The 15,413-nt window shown below is 40.2% G+C and overlaps 3 protein-coding genes across 7 annotated transcripts in view; all 3 read right to left on the bottom strand.

The window, feature by feature from the left end:
- The window catches only part of LOC307031494 (protocadherin alpha-C2-like), a gene marked incomplete at its 5' end in the record, with an annotated part of 199,614 nt that extends 195,678 nt beyond the window's left edge, over positions 1–3,936 (bottom strand). The window contains one exon of the mRNA XM_079668626.1: positions 1,434–3,936. Within this exon, the coding sequence (XP_079524752.1) occupies positions 1,434–3,794 (2,361 nt within the window). The remainder of the gene's footprint in view (positions 1–1,433) is intronic.
- Positions 1–15,413, bottom strand: part of LOC307031523 (protocadherin alpha-8-like) — a 96,091-nt gene that overhangs the window by 49,523 nt on the left and 31,155 nt on the right. Inside the window, exon 1 of one of the 5 annotated variants that reach the window (XM_079668711.1) lies at positions 8,857–11,326. The exons of 3 other annotated variants lie outside the window; for them this stretch is intronic. In XM_079668711.1, the coding sequence (XP_079524837.1) occupies positions 8,857–11,229 (2,373 nt within the window). In that variant the 5' untranslated portion in view covers positions 11,230–11,326. Of the gene's footprint in view, positions 1–4,553; positions 7,020–8,856; positions 11,327–15,413 lie in introns of those variants that run through there. One more of the 5 variants, XM_079668712.1, reaches the window with a different exon arrangement.
- Positions 11,340–14,576, bottom strand: LOC307034539 (protocadherin alpha-8-like; the record flags this gene model as incomplete). The annotated part of the gene is made up of 2 exons (XM_079673365.1): positions 12,026–14,576; positions 11,340–11,357 (listed from the first exon to the last, which is right to left on the bottom strand). The coding sequence occupies exons 1-2, from the start codon at positions 14,408–14,410 to the stop codon at positions 11,340–11,342; spliced, it is 2,403 nt and encodes an 800-aa protein (XP_079529491.1). The 5' UTR covers positions 14,411–14,576.

The raw sequence follows: 15,413 nt of genomic DNA, 5'->3' as shown, positions 1-15,413 counted from the left end.
TTCAAAGATTTAAGTGTCTACTTTTGTATTGTAATCTAATGTGCAATGTGTTCTTCCTACTAGGTGTTATCAGCTGCTGTTTTAGTTAGGTTTTGCTTGAATTAGGTTTTGTTTGAATTTAGTTTTGCTGTCTTATATTTAGGGTTTTAGTGTATTTTACGGTTTGCTCGTCTGGACCAACTGGATAATTGTTTCTTCTGCTTTATACTCATTTGTTGTTTCTTTGCCCCTTGTAGTGGAGTTGGAGCCAGCTAGTGGTGGTGGCTAGGCCCACAGTCTGATTCCCTTCACGGCTTGTAGTGATAGGAGCACTGGGACACAGTTTGTAGTGAGTTTTGATTTGCAGTGAGTCTTGGTTTGCAGTGAGCACCGGTGGTGGGTAAGTGGGACACAGCCCTGTTAGACTGCCTCCCCCGGCTGGCATCTGCCCACTCCCCTTTTTCCCTCATTGATTTTAATCATTTTCTATATAAAGTGTTTAACCAAGAATAAACAAATGCATGTGATTGATATTTTGAAATAAACTGTTTCATTATAATTGAACCACGTCTCTGTCTTGTGTCAGTCACAAACTTGTAGAGCCTTCTTAGTTCTGAGGTGTACATTAAATATCTCCTGCGGCGAAACTCCCCAGGTGGCGTTGTCAGGCATTTTGGTGGCTCTGCGTTTAAAAACGACCACCCCGCCACATATACATGATGCAAAAAAACAAAAGGCCACAATCATTGTCCATATCATTGCCTATGAGGTGACTACGATCATTTACAAGTAAAATGCATCTCCTTTTTCAAGTACACTTAAGTTACCTCCATGACATATGGTTATAATTACCAAGGTAAACTATGATGACAAACACAGTATCAAATTATGCAGAAAACAAACCACATTGATATGTTTAGTCCAAAAGCAGTTACAGTTTGTCACCACAGTTTAATCTAAAATATGTCTTACTTCTGCAGATGCCCCCCTCCTGTCAAGAAGATCTAGGTATTTGCAGTTAACAGTTACTACACTAGAGTCACAATCATCTCTCTCTTAAACTATTTTGATGAATGTAAACTGCAATGAAGTCCTTTTTTCCATGCCAAAATAAATGGAAAACCATAGTAAAATACTTCCAGCACCACGGCGAGCCGCACCTTTTTCTGCACACAGAGGTGTATAGGAACTGATTTCGCTTTGAATAACTACAATAATATAAACTGTACAAAACCAACTATCCAACAACACAGAAGAAGTATGCAAAACATGGGATTTCAGGCAGATAGAATGCATACACCTCAAGAGCAGATCCTGTTTCTATAAATAAAAGTGTTAAAGTTCTAATGTAATACCAAATTCAAAAATTGTTTGATATCAACCTATTTAAATGTATTCATATTGCCATGACAGTACATGAAAGGTAAGGGAGTTTAAATATGTATTTGTCTTACCTCTGTGGATGTTCCCCTCCTGTCAGGGAGCACTAGTGTGTTGGCATGGCTGCCCGGGACTATAGTAGATCCTATACTCATTCTGGGTCCAACTAACATGTAGCGCTTGTCTCCAGATCTGTACTGGATGCTGTGACACAGTGTCCCATCATAGTTAGTCTCTTGTAGATATTTAGAAGTATAGTCTGTGGATTTAGAGCACTGCATTGCAATCAGCACGATGATGCTGATGAGAAAAAGTGTTGAGACTGAGCCCAAAGTTATCATCAGGTAGAAAGTCACATTATTATCCTCATCATCCGTTGTTGCACTTTTAACATCAGCAGCAGCAAAAGCCTCTCTGGGCTCCACAAGTTTAACAACCACAGTAGCTGTTGCTGACAGGGAAACGTTGCCATTGTCTTTCACCAGTATGAGCAGTTTATGCTCAGCCTCGTCCGTCTCTGTGAATGAGCGAAGTGTTCTGATCTGTCCTGTATAGCGGTCCAAACCAAAGAGACTGTGGGCAGTAACTTCCTGCAGTGAGAACAGTAACCAGCCGTTATATCCTATATCAGCGTCATAGGCTCTGACTTTAGTCACCAAGTGTCCTGCGTTCACATTGCGGGGAATCTCCTCCACACCTTCAGCAGAACCGTTAGAGCTGACCGGATACAGGATGACTGGAGCGTTGTCGTTCTGATCCAGAATGAACACGTGCACTGTGACGTTGCTGCTTAGTGACGGAGTTCCAGAATCTGTGGCGACAACTTGGAACTGGAACGTTTTCAGAGTCTCAAAGTCAAAGCTTTTTAGCGCCAAAATATCTCCAGTTTCTGAGTTGATGTTTAGAAATGAGGTCAATTTATTTGCTTCTCTGCCATCTCTGAGAATATGATATGAAATGACAGCGTTATCGCTTTCATCACGATCAGAAGCTCTAACTGAAAATACTGAGGCTCCGGGACTGTTATTCTCGGTGATATAAAATACATAGGGGCTTGTTAAAAACTCTGGAGTGTTGTCATTTACATCTGATACTACGACACTCATGGTCTTTTCAGTTGAAAAGGACGGATCACCTGTGTCTTTAGCGACAATTGTAAATTCAAAGTGGGCAACCATTTCCCTATCCAGTTGAGACCCGGTTACAACAGCGTACATGTTTTCCTGTAATGATGGAGATAAAGTAAAAGGAACATCCTCTTTGATGGTGCAAATGACTTTTCCATTGATTCCAGAGTCTAAATCCCTAATACTAATCAGGGCTACAGTAGTTCCTATCTTTGAATCCTCCTTGATAGAGCTAGAAAATGATGTTACTTCTATCTCAGGTGCATTGTCGTTAACATCAATAACTGTTATCATAACACTTTTGTCAGTTGTTAGAGGCACTGGTCCTTTATCGGACGCCAGAATGTCAATATCATAACTTTTAGTTGCCTCGAAGTCTATCTTACCGATGACTTTAATTTCACCAGTGTTTGCGTCTATTTTAAAGACATCCTTTAATTTTGCATCAACTTCGTTACCAAATGAATATATTATCTCGCCATTTGCACCCTTGTCCAAATCTGTTGCATTTAGCTGAATGACTACAGTGTCAACAGGAACGCTTTCTCGTAGAGTTGCAGAATACAACTCTTTTGTAAACACAGGGGAGTTATCATTAACATCAAGCACATTCACAGTAATTTCTATAGCGCCAGATTTCGCAGGTTTTCCTCCATCCACTGCTGTAAGACGCAGTTTGTGTTTCCCGGCTGTTTCTCTATCTAGCTGTTTCTGCAGGACTAAAAATGGTACCTTACGGTCCTCGCCTCTATCCTTCACTTCTAATCTAAAATGCTCGTTATGGCTGAGTCGATATTGCTGAATGGATAACTGGCCAACGTCGGGGTCACGCGCAGCCTGTAGTTGAAATCTCGCCCCTGGTAAAGCCGACTCAGAGATCTCAAGCCTTTTCTCTTTCTCCGTAAAAACAGGCGAGTGGTCATTTATATCTAGTATTTCCACCGCCACATAGTGGATCTCCAGCGGGTTTTCTAGCACAGTTTTGAGGTTGATCAAACACGGGCTGGTCCGGTCGCACACCTCCTCCCTATCTATTCTTTTTTTAACATACAATATACCATCATTTTGATTAACTTGAAACAGGGGCTCAGTTGAGCCTGTCACAATGCGATATCCTCTGTCTTTCAGTGCACTCTTATCGAGCCCCAAATCCTTCGCTATATTCCCGACCACGGTTCCATCTTGAACCTCCTCAAATATTGAATATCTGATCTGTGCTGTAGTTCCTCTCCATAAAATATCAAAAACAACCATCAAGGCAAACCAAAATTGTCGCGGAGTCCGTGATTTGCGTCCTCTTTGTTCCATGGCTCGTATTGGCGATAAAGAACAGTCGATTAACTACGTCTTGAAATAAATGAAACTTAATCCGCCATCTTTCTTCACAACATCCAACGTCTGCTTTTACAAAAACGGTTGAAAATTAAACACACTCGTCGGTGGCAATTACGATCTTATTCGTTCAAGTATGCTCTGAAAAATGCAAGGACTCGATCCACAGCTCGTGACGTAAAGTGCTGCCAGTCACAGAAACACTAAGCTACACTGACACCAAGCGTTAGAATCGTTATTATTACAATATGTTAGTGTTAAGTTAACACATGAAATATAATCTTCAAATGATCAGAAGTGATATGAGACATAAACTTATATATAACTGTTTAACAGGGGATAAGCTTTAGTCGTGGAACCAACCCAAATCCTTTTATTTACATCTCATCTATTCCAGGATGTTACTAAAGCTCATGAACTGCAGACGTCAACACGTAGTGAAGCACACAAGTTGCAAGCACCATAACACATCATAGATTACAAATCACATAGCAGTTAAAAACGAAAACAGAGTTAAAACTCTGCTCTCAAGCTAAGTTGTATACACACAATTTTAAACTAATCACAATACCAGTGTTAATGCTGATCCTGAGTAATGTATCGCTTCTCTGCTATTTAATTATTGCTATTTGCAGTGTAATGTAATGTATTTCCGCTTTAGAGGGGGGCTTTCACACATAGTATTAAGTATGCAGGGGATGTGAAAATCAAAACATCCAAAAACATTTATCTTACCTCTGTGGATGTCCCTCTCCTGTCAGGGAGCACTAGTGTGTTGGCATGGCTGCCCGGGACTATAGTAGATCCTATACTCATTCTGGGTCCAACTAACATGTAGCGCTTGTCTCCAGATCTGTACTGGATGCTGTGACACAGTGTCCCATCATAGTTAGTCTCTTGTAGATATTTAGAAGTATAGTCTGTGGATTTAGAGCACTGCATTGCAATCAGCACGATGATACTGATGAGAAAAAGTGTTGAGACTGAGCCCAAAGTTATCATCAGGTAAAAAGTCACATTATTATCCTCATCGTCCTTTGTTGCACTTTTAACATCAGCAGCAGCAAAAGCCTCTCTGGGCTCCACAAGTTTAACAACCACAGTAGCTGTTGCTGACAGGGACACGTTGCCATTGTCTTTCACCAGTATGAGCAGTTTATGCTCAGCCTCGTCTGTCTCTGTGAATGAGCGAAGTGTTCTGATCTGTCCTGTATAGCGGTCCAAACCAAAGAGACTGTGGGCAGTAACTTCCTGCAGTGAGAACAGTAACCAGCCGTTATATCCTATATCAGCGTCATAGGCTCTGACTTTAGTCACCAAGTGTCCTGCGTTCACATTGCGGGGAATCTCCTCCACACCTTCAGCAGAACCGTTTGAGCTGACCGGATACAGGATGACTGGAGCGTTGTCATTCTGATCCAGAATGAACACGTGCACTGTGACGTTGCTGCTTAGTGACGGAGTTCCAGAATCTGTGGCGACAACTTGGAACTGGAACGTTTTCAGAGTCTCGAAGTCAAAGCTTTTTAGCGCCAAAATATCTCCAGTTTCAGAGTTAATATTTAGGAAAGACATTATGTCATTTTGACTGCCTTCTCTCATTATATGATATGAAATAGCTGCATTGTCATTCAAGTCCTTGTCTCTTGCGCTTACAGAGAAAATAGCATTTCCAGGAACGTTATTTTCAACCAGATAAAATTCCAAAGAGGTTTGGTCAAAGTGAGGAGAGTTGTCGTTTACATCTGATATCTGAATGCTGAGAGTTTTATAGGTGGATAAGGCGGGTTCACCACAATCAGTGGCTTTTATTGTTATTTCATATTGTGACACCTGCTCTCGATCCAATAATCCCTTAGTGACAACCGAGTAAGTGTTTTCCTTATAGGAAGGCTTTAATTCAAAGGGAACGTCATTAGATATGTGTGATATTATTTTCCCATTTACACCGGAGTCTACATCCGTTGCACTTATAAGTGAAATAATTGTTCCTGGCTTTGAGTCTTCAGACACTGTATTTGACAACGATGTGACTTCTATTTCCGGTGGATTATCGTTAACGTCTATTATCTTAATAATTACTCTACACTCACCTGTCAGTGGAGGTGTTCCTTTATCTGATGCTTCAATGTCCAGTTCATATATGTCGATTTCTTCATAATCCACTACTCCTTTAACTTTGATTTCTCCAGTTAATTTATTCAATTCAAAAGTGTCATATACTTTACGCCTCAAGGTTTTTCCTAGGCTGTATTCGACTTCCCCATTAGTGTATTCGTCCAGATCCGTTGCATTCATCCTAAATATTGAAGTACCGAGTGCAATATTTTCGTGTATTGAAATGTGGTAAATCTCCTGATTAAACATCGGACGATTATCATTACTATCAAGAACAATAATAGAAACATTAAGTGTGCCTGATTTTGGAGGTTTACCTCCATCAACTGCTGTAACCAGCAGCGTGTGTTTGTTATTTTGTTCTCTGTCCAACGATTTCTTCAGAACTAGAAATGGTATCTTACCGGCATCGCTTTGACGGACATTAACTTCAAAATGTTCATTTGACGTTAAAGTGTACGTACGAATAGAGTTTACTCCAGCATCGGGGTCGCGAGCAGTGTGCAGTTGAAATCGTTTTCCTGGTAATGTGTGCTCAGCTATTTCAAATATATGTTCCCTTTCAGGAAAACTAGGAGTGTGATCATTTACATCAGTAATTTCTACAACTACGTAGTGTATTTCCAAAGGAGATTCAACGAGGATTTTGAGCTCCATAAGGCAGGCAGCGCCTCCCTGACACAGCTCCTCTCTGTCAATGTGCTTGTTGACGTACAGAGCCCCGTTATCCTGGTTTACTTCAAAAATAGCGTCCTTACTTCCAGGCACAACGCGGAACCGTCGAGCAATCAAAGAGGGGATTTCAACACCAAGATCCTTGGCCACATTTCCAACTACTGTGCCTTCTCTTACCTCCTCTGGAATAGAGTAGCGTATCTGAGCCAAAGCCTGATTTCCGAACAGAAGGGATAAAGCCAAATAAAAAGCAAACCAGGAGCAGTCCTTTGTCCGAGGTTTTGTATCGTTCCCCATCATTATCCAACAACACATTCACCAACAGGAGCCGGTTACTTGGAAAAAGTGTTATTTAAATCCATCCAGCTGAATAACGCGATTTGCAAGAGGCGACGTGTGAACGACTGGTTTGCTTGATTCAGATACGTTCTTTAGTCATTTCAATAAGAAACAAAAGCCTTGGAAAGGGGAGGTTCAAAGTCGTCTCTGGTTTCCCGATGTAATAGTGACACCCAGAGGCAACTATTCAAAATAAACTTTACTATGTTTAGGTAACAAAACGTTTCCCGAAAAAGCTGATATAAATAACCGTACATTAAGGAACAATACCAACATCATTTCATTTAATTAAAGAAATTGATTAGTTGCACTTTTGTAGAGCCATATTAACTCAGACAGTTAAATTGTCATAGAGTTTTAGGAATAATAAAAGCAATACTTCTCAATACGTTTTTTTAACACTGCAAATTAATTTGACATGATCACGAGTTTCAGCCGGGAATAAACCACAACCATTCAACTAAAACAACACTCTGTTTCAAAACAACTAAATCCATGAATACTTAACCAATCCTGAGCTCTATATATTATCACTTTCAATCAATGGTTTGTCAGTACTTGAAATATTCTCAGGCACAAATTTGAAAACATATTTTCCAAATATTTCTAAATAAATACCTGTGTGGGACTTTCTTGGTAAATAGCAGGAACAGGGTATATTCAGTACCATGGACAGCGGTCATAATCAGGGAAATGGTTGTCATTATAATGTGACGGGGTCCGTTTTAATGGGATCTGATATGTTTTTATATTAAGTATTGCTGTGTTTTAATTGTGTGAGTTCGTAGCATCATGTATTAAATTTCCCACTGCCCCTGAACTAAGCAGTTCCCCATGGAACCGCAGCAGCAATGAGCGCATTGCGCAACCCATGTGTACAGCGAGGAGCGCAGACACAGAGAAGGCAGGAAGCAACGAGCAAGGCCAGGAATTAGGAGACGAGAACATCAAGGACGGACGTACGCGGATTGGCTGTGACGAGCAGAGGCGGGTAACGCAGGACAACATCAGCAAGGAGGTGGATTATCGCCGGCGGCTCGAGTAAGGGGAAGTGACGTGGAGCAACAGAGGGGTGTAATTGTGATTCACCCCTCTTTCAGCTAAGTACCCTTTTGGATCTCTTCCCAGCCTTTTAACCCTAACTTTTAAATGACTTTTTAACACTTTTAAAGGTGGGGTATGTAATTTATTTCAGAAACACTTTTTGTTATATTCCATGGAATGCTCTTAACATCCCGATAGCAATGAATATATTAAATGCTTTGACAATAAATACATAAAAAAATGTCATCTGTGGAAGCCGGAGTACTGTAGAAAGCACGACCAATCATCTGAGCCGGCCCGGCTAAAATAACTGGATGACCTACCTGCCTGTCAGCCTGCCATCTGTGCACAAACTTATCTCGTGCCCTCATTGGTCATGTGCGCGTTTGTGTGTGTTGGAGGAGGGGCTCTTTAAGGAAGTCTGAAGGAAGAGGCAGCATTTTTCCTGTTGTGTACTATCAAATTCTAGCGCACTCGAGCTGGTTTCTCCAAAATGACATTCCCCACCTTTAATTGGAGCATTTAAGACTTTGCTTTTAGCCCCTATTTCTAAACGTTTAGCACAACAAAAAAACACTGAACCATGGCCAATTGAGTGTAAAAAACATTTTTGCATTTCTGTATCCATTTCTAAGTAAATGCTCATTTGATAATTGAGACAAAATAGAACCCTATATAAATGTGTATGAACTCACACAACAAATAAAACAATTTTGAAATATTTGATTTTGTCCATAATTACTTTTTTGGCTGTGAAAAATACTTTAGTGATGCGATGCGAAGCAACCTTTGAAAAAAGCAAAACAAACATAACATTTAACATGGTACCATATTGTTTAAAATGGTGTTGTTTAGGTCTTACCTCTGTGGATGTTCCCCTCCTGTCAGGAAGCACTAGTGTATTGGCATGGCTGCCCGGGACTATAGTAGATCCTACACTCATTCTGGGTCCAACTAACATGTAGCGCTTGTCTCCAGATCTGTACTGGATGCTGTGACACAGTGTCCCATCATAGTTAGTCTCTTGTAGATATTTAGAAGTATAGTCTGTGGACTTAGAGCACTGCATTGCAATCAGCACGATGATGCTGATGAGAAAAAGTGTCGAAACTGAGCCCAAAGTTATCATCAGGTAAAAAGTCACATTATTATCCTCATCATCCTTTGTTGCACTTTTAACATCAGTGGCAGCAAAAGCCTCTCTGGGCTCCACAAGTTTAACAACCACAGTAGCTGTTGCTGACAGGGAAACGTTGCCATTGTCTTTCACCAGTATGAGCAGTTTATGCTCAGCCTCGTCTGTCTCTGTGAATGAGCGAAGTGTTCTGATCTGTCCTGTATAGCGGTCCAAACCAAAGAGACTGTGGGCAGTAACTTCCTGCAGCGAGAACAGTAACCAGCCGTTATATCCTATATCAGCGTCATAGGCTCTGACTTTAGTCACCAAGTGTCCTGCGTTCACATTGCGGGGAATCTCCTCCACACCTTCAGCAGAACCGTTGGAGCTGACCGGATACAGGATGACTGGAGCGTTGTCGTTCTGATCCAGAATGAACACGTGCACTGTGACGTTGCTGCTTAGTGACGGAGTTCCAGAATCTGTGGCGACAACTTGGAACTGGAACGTTTTCAGAGTCTCAAAGTCAAAGCTTTTTAGCGCCGAAATATCTCCAGTTTCTGAGTTGATATTTAGGAAAGACATGATGTCATTTTGACTGCCTTGTCTCACTATACTATACGAAATAGCTGAATTGTCATTCAAGTCATTGTCTGTTGCACTTACAGAGAATATAGAATTTCCGCCTATGTTATTCTCTACCAGATAAAACTCTAAAGGCGTTTTATTGAAAAAAGGACGATTGTCGTTTACATCTGATATCTGAATGTTGAAAGTTTTAAATGTAGATAAGGGAGGTTCACCACAATCGGTGGCTTTTATTGTTATTTCATAATGTGACACCTGCTCTCGATCCAATAATCCCTTAGTGACAACCGAGTAAGTGTTTTCCTTATAGGAGGGCTTTAATTCAAACGGAACGTCTGAGGTTATGCTTGATATTATTTTACCGTTGACACCGGAGTCTTTATCCGTTACGCTGATAAGGGAAATAATTGTTCCCGGTTTTGAATCTTCAGACACTTTATCTGCGAGTGATGTGACTTCTATTGCCGGTGTATTATCGTTGACGTCTATTATCTTTATAACGACTCTACACTCACCTGTCAGTGGAGGTGTTCCTTTATCTGACGCCTCAACATCCAGTTTATAAACGTCGTTTTCTTCATAGTCAACCTTTCCCCTAACTTTAATATCTCCAGTTAATTTGTCCAATTCAAACATATCATAGATTTTTCGTTTTAAGGTTTTTCCTAGGCCGTATTCAATATCACTATTGGTGCCTTCGTCTGGATCCGTTGCATTCATTTTAAATATTGAAGTACCGAGTGCAACATTTTCGTGTATTGAAATGTGGTAAATCTCCTGACTAAACATCGGTCGATTATCATTGATATCCAGCACAATAATAGAAACATTAAGTGTGCCTGATTTTAGAGGTTTACCTCCATCAACTGCAGTAACCAGCAGCGTGTGTTTGTTCTTTTGTTCTCTATCCAACGATTTCTTCAGAACTAAAAATGGTATTTTATCCTCATCGCTTTGGCGGATATCTACTTCAAAATGTTCATTTGACGTTAAAGTGTACGTACGAATAGAGTTTACTCCAGCATCGGGGTCGCGAGCACTGTGCAGTTGAAATCGCTTTCCTGGTAATGTGTGCTCAGCTATTTCAAATATCTGTTCCCTTTCAGGAAAACTAGGAGAGTGATCATTTACATCAGTAATTTCTACAACTACGTAGTGTATTTCCAAAGGAGATTCAACGAGGATTTTGAGCTCCATAAGGCAGGCACCGCCTCCCTGACACAGCTCCTCTCTGTCAATGTGCTTGTTGACGTACAGAGCCCCATTATCCTGGTTTACTTCAAAAATAGCGTCCTTACTTCCAGACACAACGCGGAACCGTCGAGCAATCAAAGAGGGGATTTCCACACCAAGATCCTTGGCCACATTTCCAACAACTGTCCCTTCTCTTACCTCCTCTGGAATAGAGTAGCGTATCTGACCCAAAGCCTGGTTTCCGAACAGAAGGGGTAAAGCCAAATAAAAAGCAAACCAGGAGCAGCCCTTTGTCCGAGGTTTTGTATCGTTCCCCATCATTATCCAACAACGCATTCACCAACAGGAGCCGGTTACTTTGAAAAACGGTTATTTAAATCCATCCCGCTGAATAACGCGTATTTTGCAAAACTCAGAGCTTGATTCTAACGACTGGTTTGCTTGCTTCAAATGCTCTCGAACCTCTATTCAGTAAGAGACAAAAGCCTTGGAAGGGGAGGGTCAAAGTCGTTTCTGGTTTGTCGATGTAATAGTGACACCCAGGGGCAATTCATAAAAACAAACTTTTCCTACATGTTCTTTAAAACATTTGAAGAGATGCTGTTATATGCCTTGCAGAGATGCCAGCTTTTTACTGATTATTTAAACATTATAGATTTTTTTGACCATGGTTGTACTTGTTGACATGTTCATGAGATTCAGCTCCATGTATACCATTTACAAGGAGCCCCAGCATTTCCTTCTTATAACAAAAGTACTTCCAACCAAAACTGGTACCACGCATATTGCATATTAAGCTCAAAGGTAATACTGCTGCATTGCCATGCTTTCCATCCAAATTTCCATCCCTGTAGTTGTGGTAATTTTACTAATCTGAGACCCACATTTCTGAAACACACATCTTGCTTTTCCCACAATCCCATTTGAACTTTTTGGCGAGAACAAGAAAATTAGGATTTAGGTACCATGGACAATGGTAATAATCGAGAAAAGTCTGTCTATTTTATATTTCAAATTGATTAATGTCAGGTATGCTACTTATTGGCAGTTCAAAAGGCTTATGAGACATGATAGGAAACAGACTTTGAGCAAAGCATAAAAATACATTTGTGTACATGACAACATAGGCTACTGCGTAAATATTGTTTAATGAATATCTTACCTCTGTAGATGTCCCCCTCCTGTCAGGGAGCACTAGTGTGTTGGCATGGCTGCCCGGGACTATAGTAGATCCTATACTCATTCTGGGTCCAACTAACATGTAGCGCTTGTCTCCAGATCTGTACTGGATGCTGTGACACAGTGTCCCATCATAGTTAGTCTCTTGTAGATATTTAGAAGTATAGTCTGTGGATTTAGAGCACTGCATTGCAATCAGCACGATGATACTGATGAGAAAAAGTGTTGAGACTGAGCCCAAAGTTATCATCAGGTAAAAAGTCACATTATTATCCTCATCATCCTTTGTTGCACTTTTAACATCAGCAGCAGCAAAAGCCTCTCTGGGCTCCACAAGTTTAACAACCACAGTAGCTGTTGCTGACAGGGAAACGTTGCCATTGTCTTTCACCAGTATGAGCAGTTTATGCTCAGCCTCGTCTGTCTCTGTGAATGAGCGAAGTGTTCTGATCTGTCCTGTATAGCGGTCCAAACCAAAGAGACTGTGGGCAGTAACTTCCTGCAGTGAGAACAGTAACCAGCCGTTATATCCTATATCAGCGTCATAGGCTCTGACTTTAGTCACCAAGTGTCCTGCGTTCACATTTCGGGGAATCTCCTCCACACCTTCAGCAGAACCGTTAGAGCTGACTGGATACAGGATGACTGGAGCGTTGTCGTTCTGATCCAGAATGAAGACGTGCACTGTGACGTTGCTGCTTAGTGACGGAGTTCCAGAATCTGTGGCGACAACTTGGAACTGGAACTTTTTCAGAGTCTCAAAGTCAAAGCTTTTTAGCGCCGAAATGTGTCCGTTATCTGTATTTATATTTAGAAATGTTGCAGCTTTACCTTGATTACTTTCTTCTCTGATTATATGATAAGTTAAAGCTGCATTTTCATTTAAGTCTTTATCCAAAGCACTTACAGAAAATATTTCGTTTCCAGGAACGTTATTTTCCAACAGGTACATTTCAATTGGATTTTGTAAAAATTCTGGTTTATTATCATTCACGTCAGATACATGAATATTCACAGTTTTGAATGTAGAAAGAGGAGGCTGACCACAATCTGTAGCTGTTATTGTTATTTCGTAATGCGAGACTGATTCTCGATCCAAATGCTGTTTCAACACTAACGAGTACATATTGTCTTGATATGATGGTTTTAAATCAAAAGGCACATTATCTGAAAGACTACATATTACTTTGCCGTTTAATCCGGAATCTTGGTCTATAATACTTATAAGATAAACGACAGTTCCTGGTTTTGAGTCTTCAGATACCATGTTTGACAGGGATGTCACCTCTATTTTTGGTTCGTTGTCGTTTTTGTCGAGCACTTTGATTATCACCCTGCAGTCAGTACTCATTGGAGGTTGTCCTTTGTCAGTGGCACGGACGTCCAACTTAAAAACGTCTACTTTCTCAAAGTCAATTTCTCCCTTAACTTGAATTTCTCCAGTGTTTTTATCTAAGCTAAACATATCGTATATCTTTCGGTCAAGTTGACTCCCGAAAGAATATTCAATATCTCCATTTGCACCCTCATCCTCATCAGTTGCCTTTACTTTAATTACACTTGTATCTGCGTCTATATTTTCAGGTACTGTAACTGAATATACTTCTTGACTAAATGTAGGGTGGTTATCATTAGAATCGAGAACAGTGACTGTAACATTAAGTGCGCCTGATCTCGGTGGATTATCACCATCAGCTGCTGTCAAAATCAATTTGTGCTCACGGTGCTTTTCCCGATCTAGAGCCTTTTGCAGAACCAGGAATGGTATTTTGTCCTCTCCACTCTCTCGAATTTGAATACTAAAATATTCGTTTTGATTTAATTTATACACACGCACAGTGTTGATACCAACATCTGGATCGTGCGCAGTTGGTAACTGGAAACGTTTGCCAGGAACGGTGGACTCGGAAATCTCTAAAATGTTCTCTTCGTCTTTAAAATTCGGTGAATTATCATTTACATCTATAATTTCAACCCCCACATAATGTATTTCCATGGGGTTCTCAGCGACCATTTTTAAGTTCATCAAACATGGAGACACGGTTTTACAGAGCTCCTCTCGATCGATTTTCTCATGCACAAACAAGATACCATTGTTCTTATTTACTGCAAACTGTGCTTCTGTTCCTGAAACGATACGAAACCGCCTTTCCTCGAGCGAACTGATGTCCAATCCCAGATCCTTGGCGACATTTCCAACAACAGATCCCACTTTGACTTCCTCTGGAACTGAATATTTAATCTGCGCTGAAACCTGCTCCACGCAGCCGAACATCACAGGAAAACATAAGGCTAACCACCAGGGTTGTATTCCACGTCTTTGTCCTCCAGCCGCCATCGTTTTGCTTTGTGTTTATTATTATTATATCCAAAGACAGGTCCTTACGAAAAAAGCAAATTGCCTAAGCCAAACAATATACTGTTGAAATATATCCCATTTCGTAAACCTATTTTAGAACAGATTACGGCAACGCTCGTTTCTCTTGAACGTGTTCTCTTCTCTGTTGCCGTGAACAAAATCTCACTGGAGGGGGCTTGGCCAACACGATAACACAACACTTTATGCTGAACTGACACTGACACCTTGTGGACTTGGTACGATATGAATTATTTTTAGAGCAAGCCATGGAAATATTTACCATAAAAATGTGTTTGCCAGTTGCAGCTCCTTAAGCACAATGTATATGTTGCTTAATTTTAAACCAGGTTACAGTTGTATTCATTTATTTATTTATTTTCCCTACTGTTTAAGGTCCACGTTTCCCTTAATGTCTTTATTTTACCAGTCGGTAAATTACAGATTCTGAATCGTATTTGTGTTGGTAAATCCTAACAGTGGCCATTAATGGGAAGCATTTCTCGAGCGAGATTTGAGGTTGAGCTAATGGACATCATAACGCAAATGCATTGGATCAAGTAAAACCTGAATACCTCAACAAAATGTGTATAGACATTAACAAAAGTGTTCATTTTAAGCAAGTTCTCAAAAAATACAAACCATATTCTAAAACCAATAAAAGCCAAAGAATCTGAAAATATTTAAACAAAACTTAGATATGAACTTATATTCTGACTTACTGAAAATCACCGCACTATGACCAACAAATGACTGTGAGCACCATAGACAACACTAAGATATACTGTGTATATATTATTTATATTTATATTATTTATATATATATTATTTTTATATATATATATATATATATATATATATATATTTATGAGATGTTGTGCCTGTATAGCTTTCTCATGCCTAAAATGGTTGTTTTTGCAAATCTTCTGAATTCAAAGATCGATCTCAACTTGAAGAACCCTCAACATGACCAACACACTCTACT

The sequence above is a fragment of the Notothenia rossii genome (genome assembly GCF_949606895.1).
Source record: "Notothenia rossii genome assembly, chromosome: 3".
Classification (NCBI taxonomy): Eukaryota; Metazoa; Chordata; class Actinopteri; order Perciformes; family Nototheniidae; genus Notothenia; species Notothenia rossii.
The sequence above is the reverse complement of the archived record's forward strand: the minus strand, read 5'-3'. Positions and strand labels throughout refer to the sequence as shown.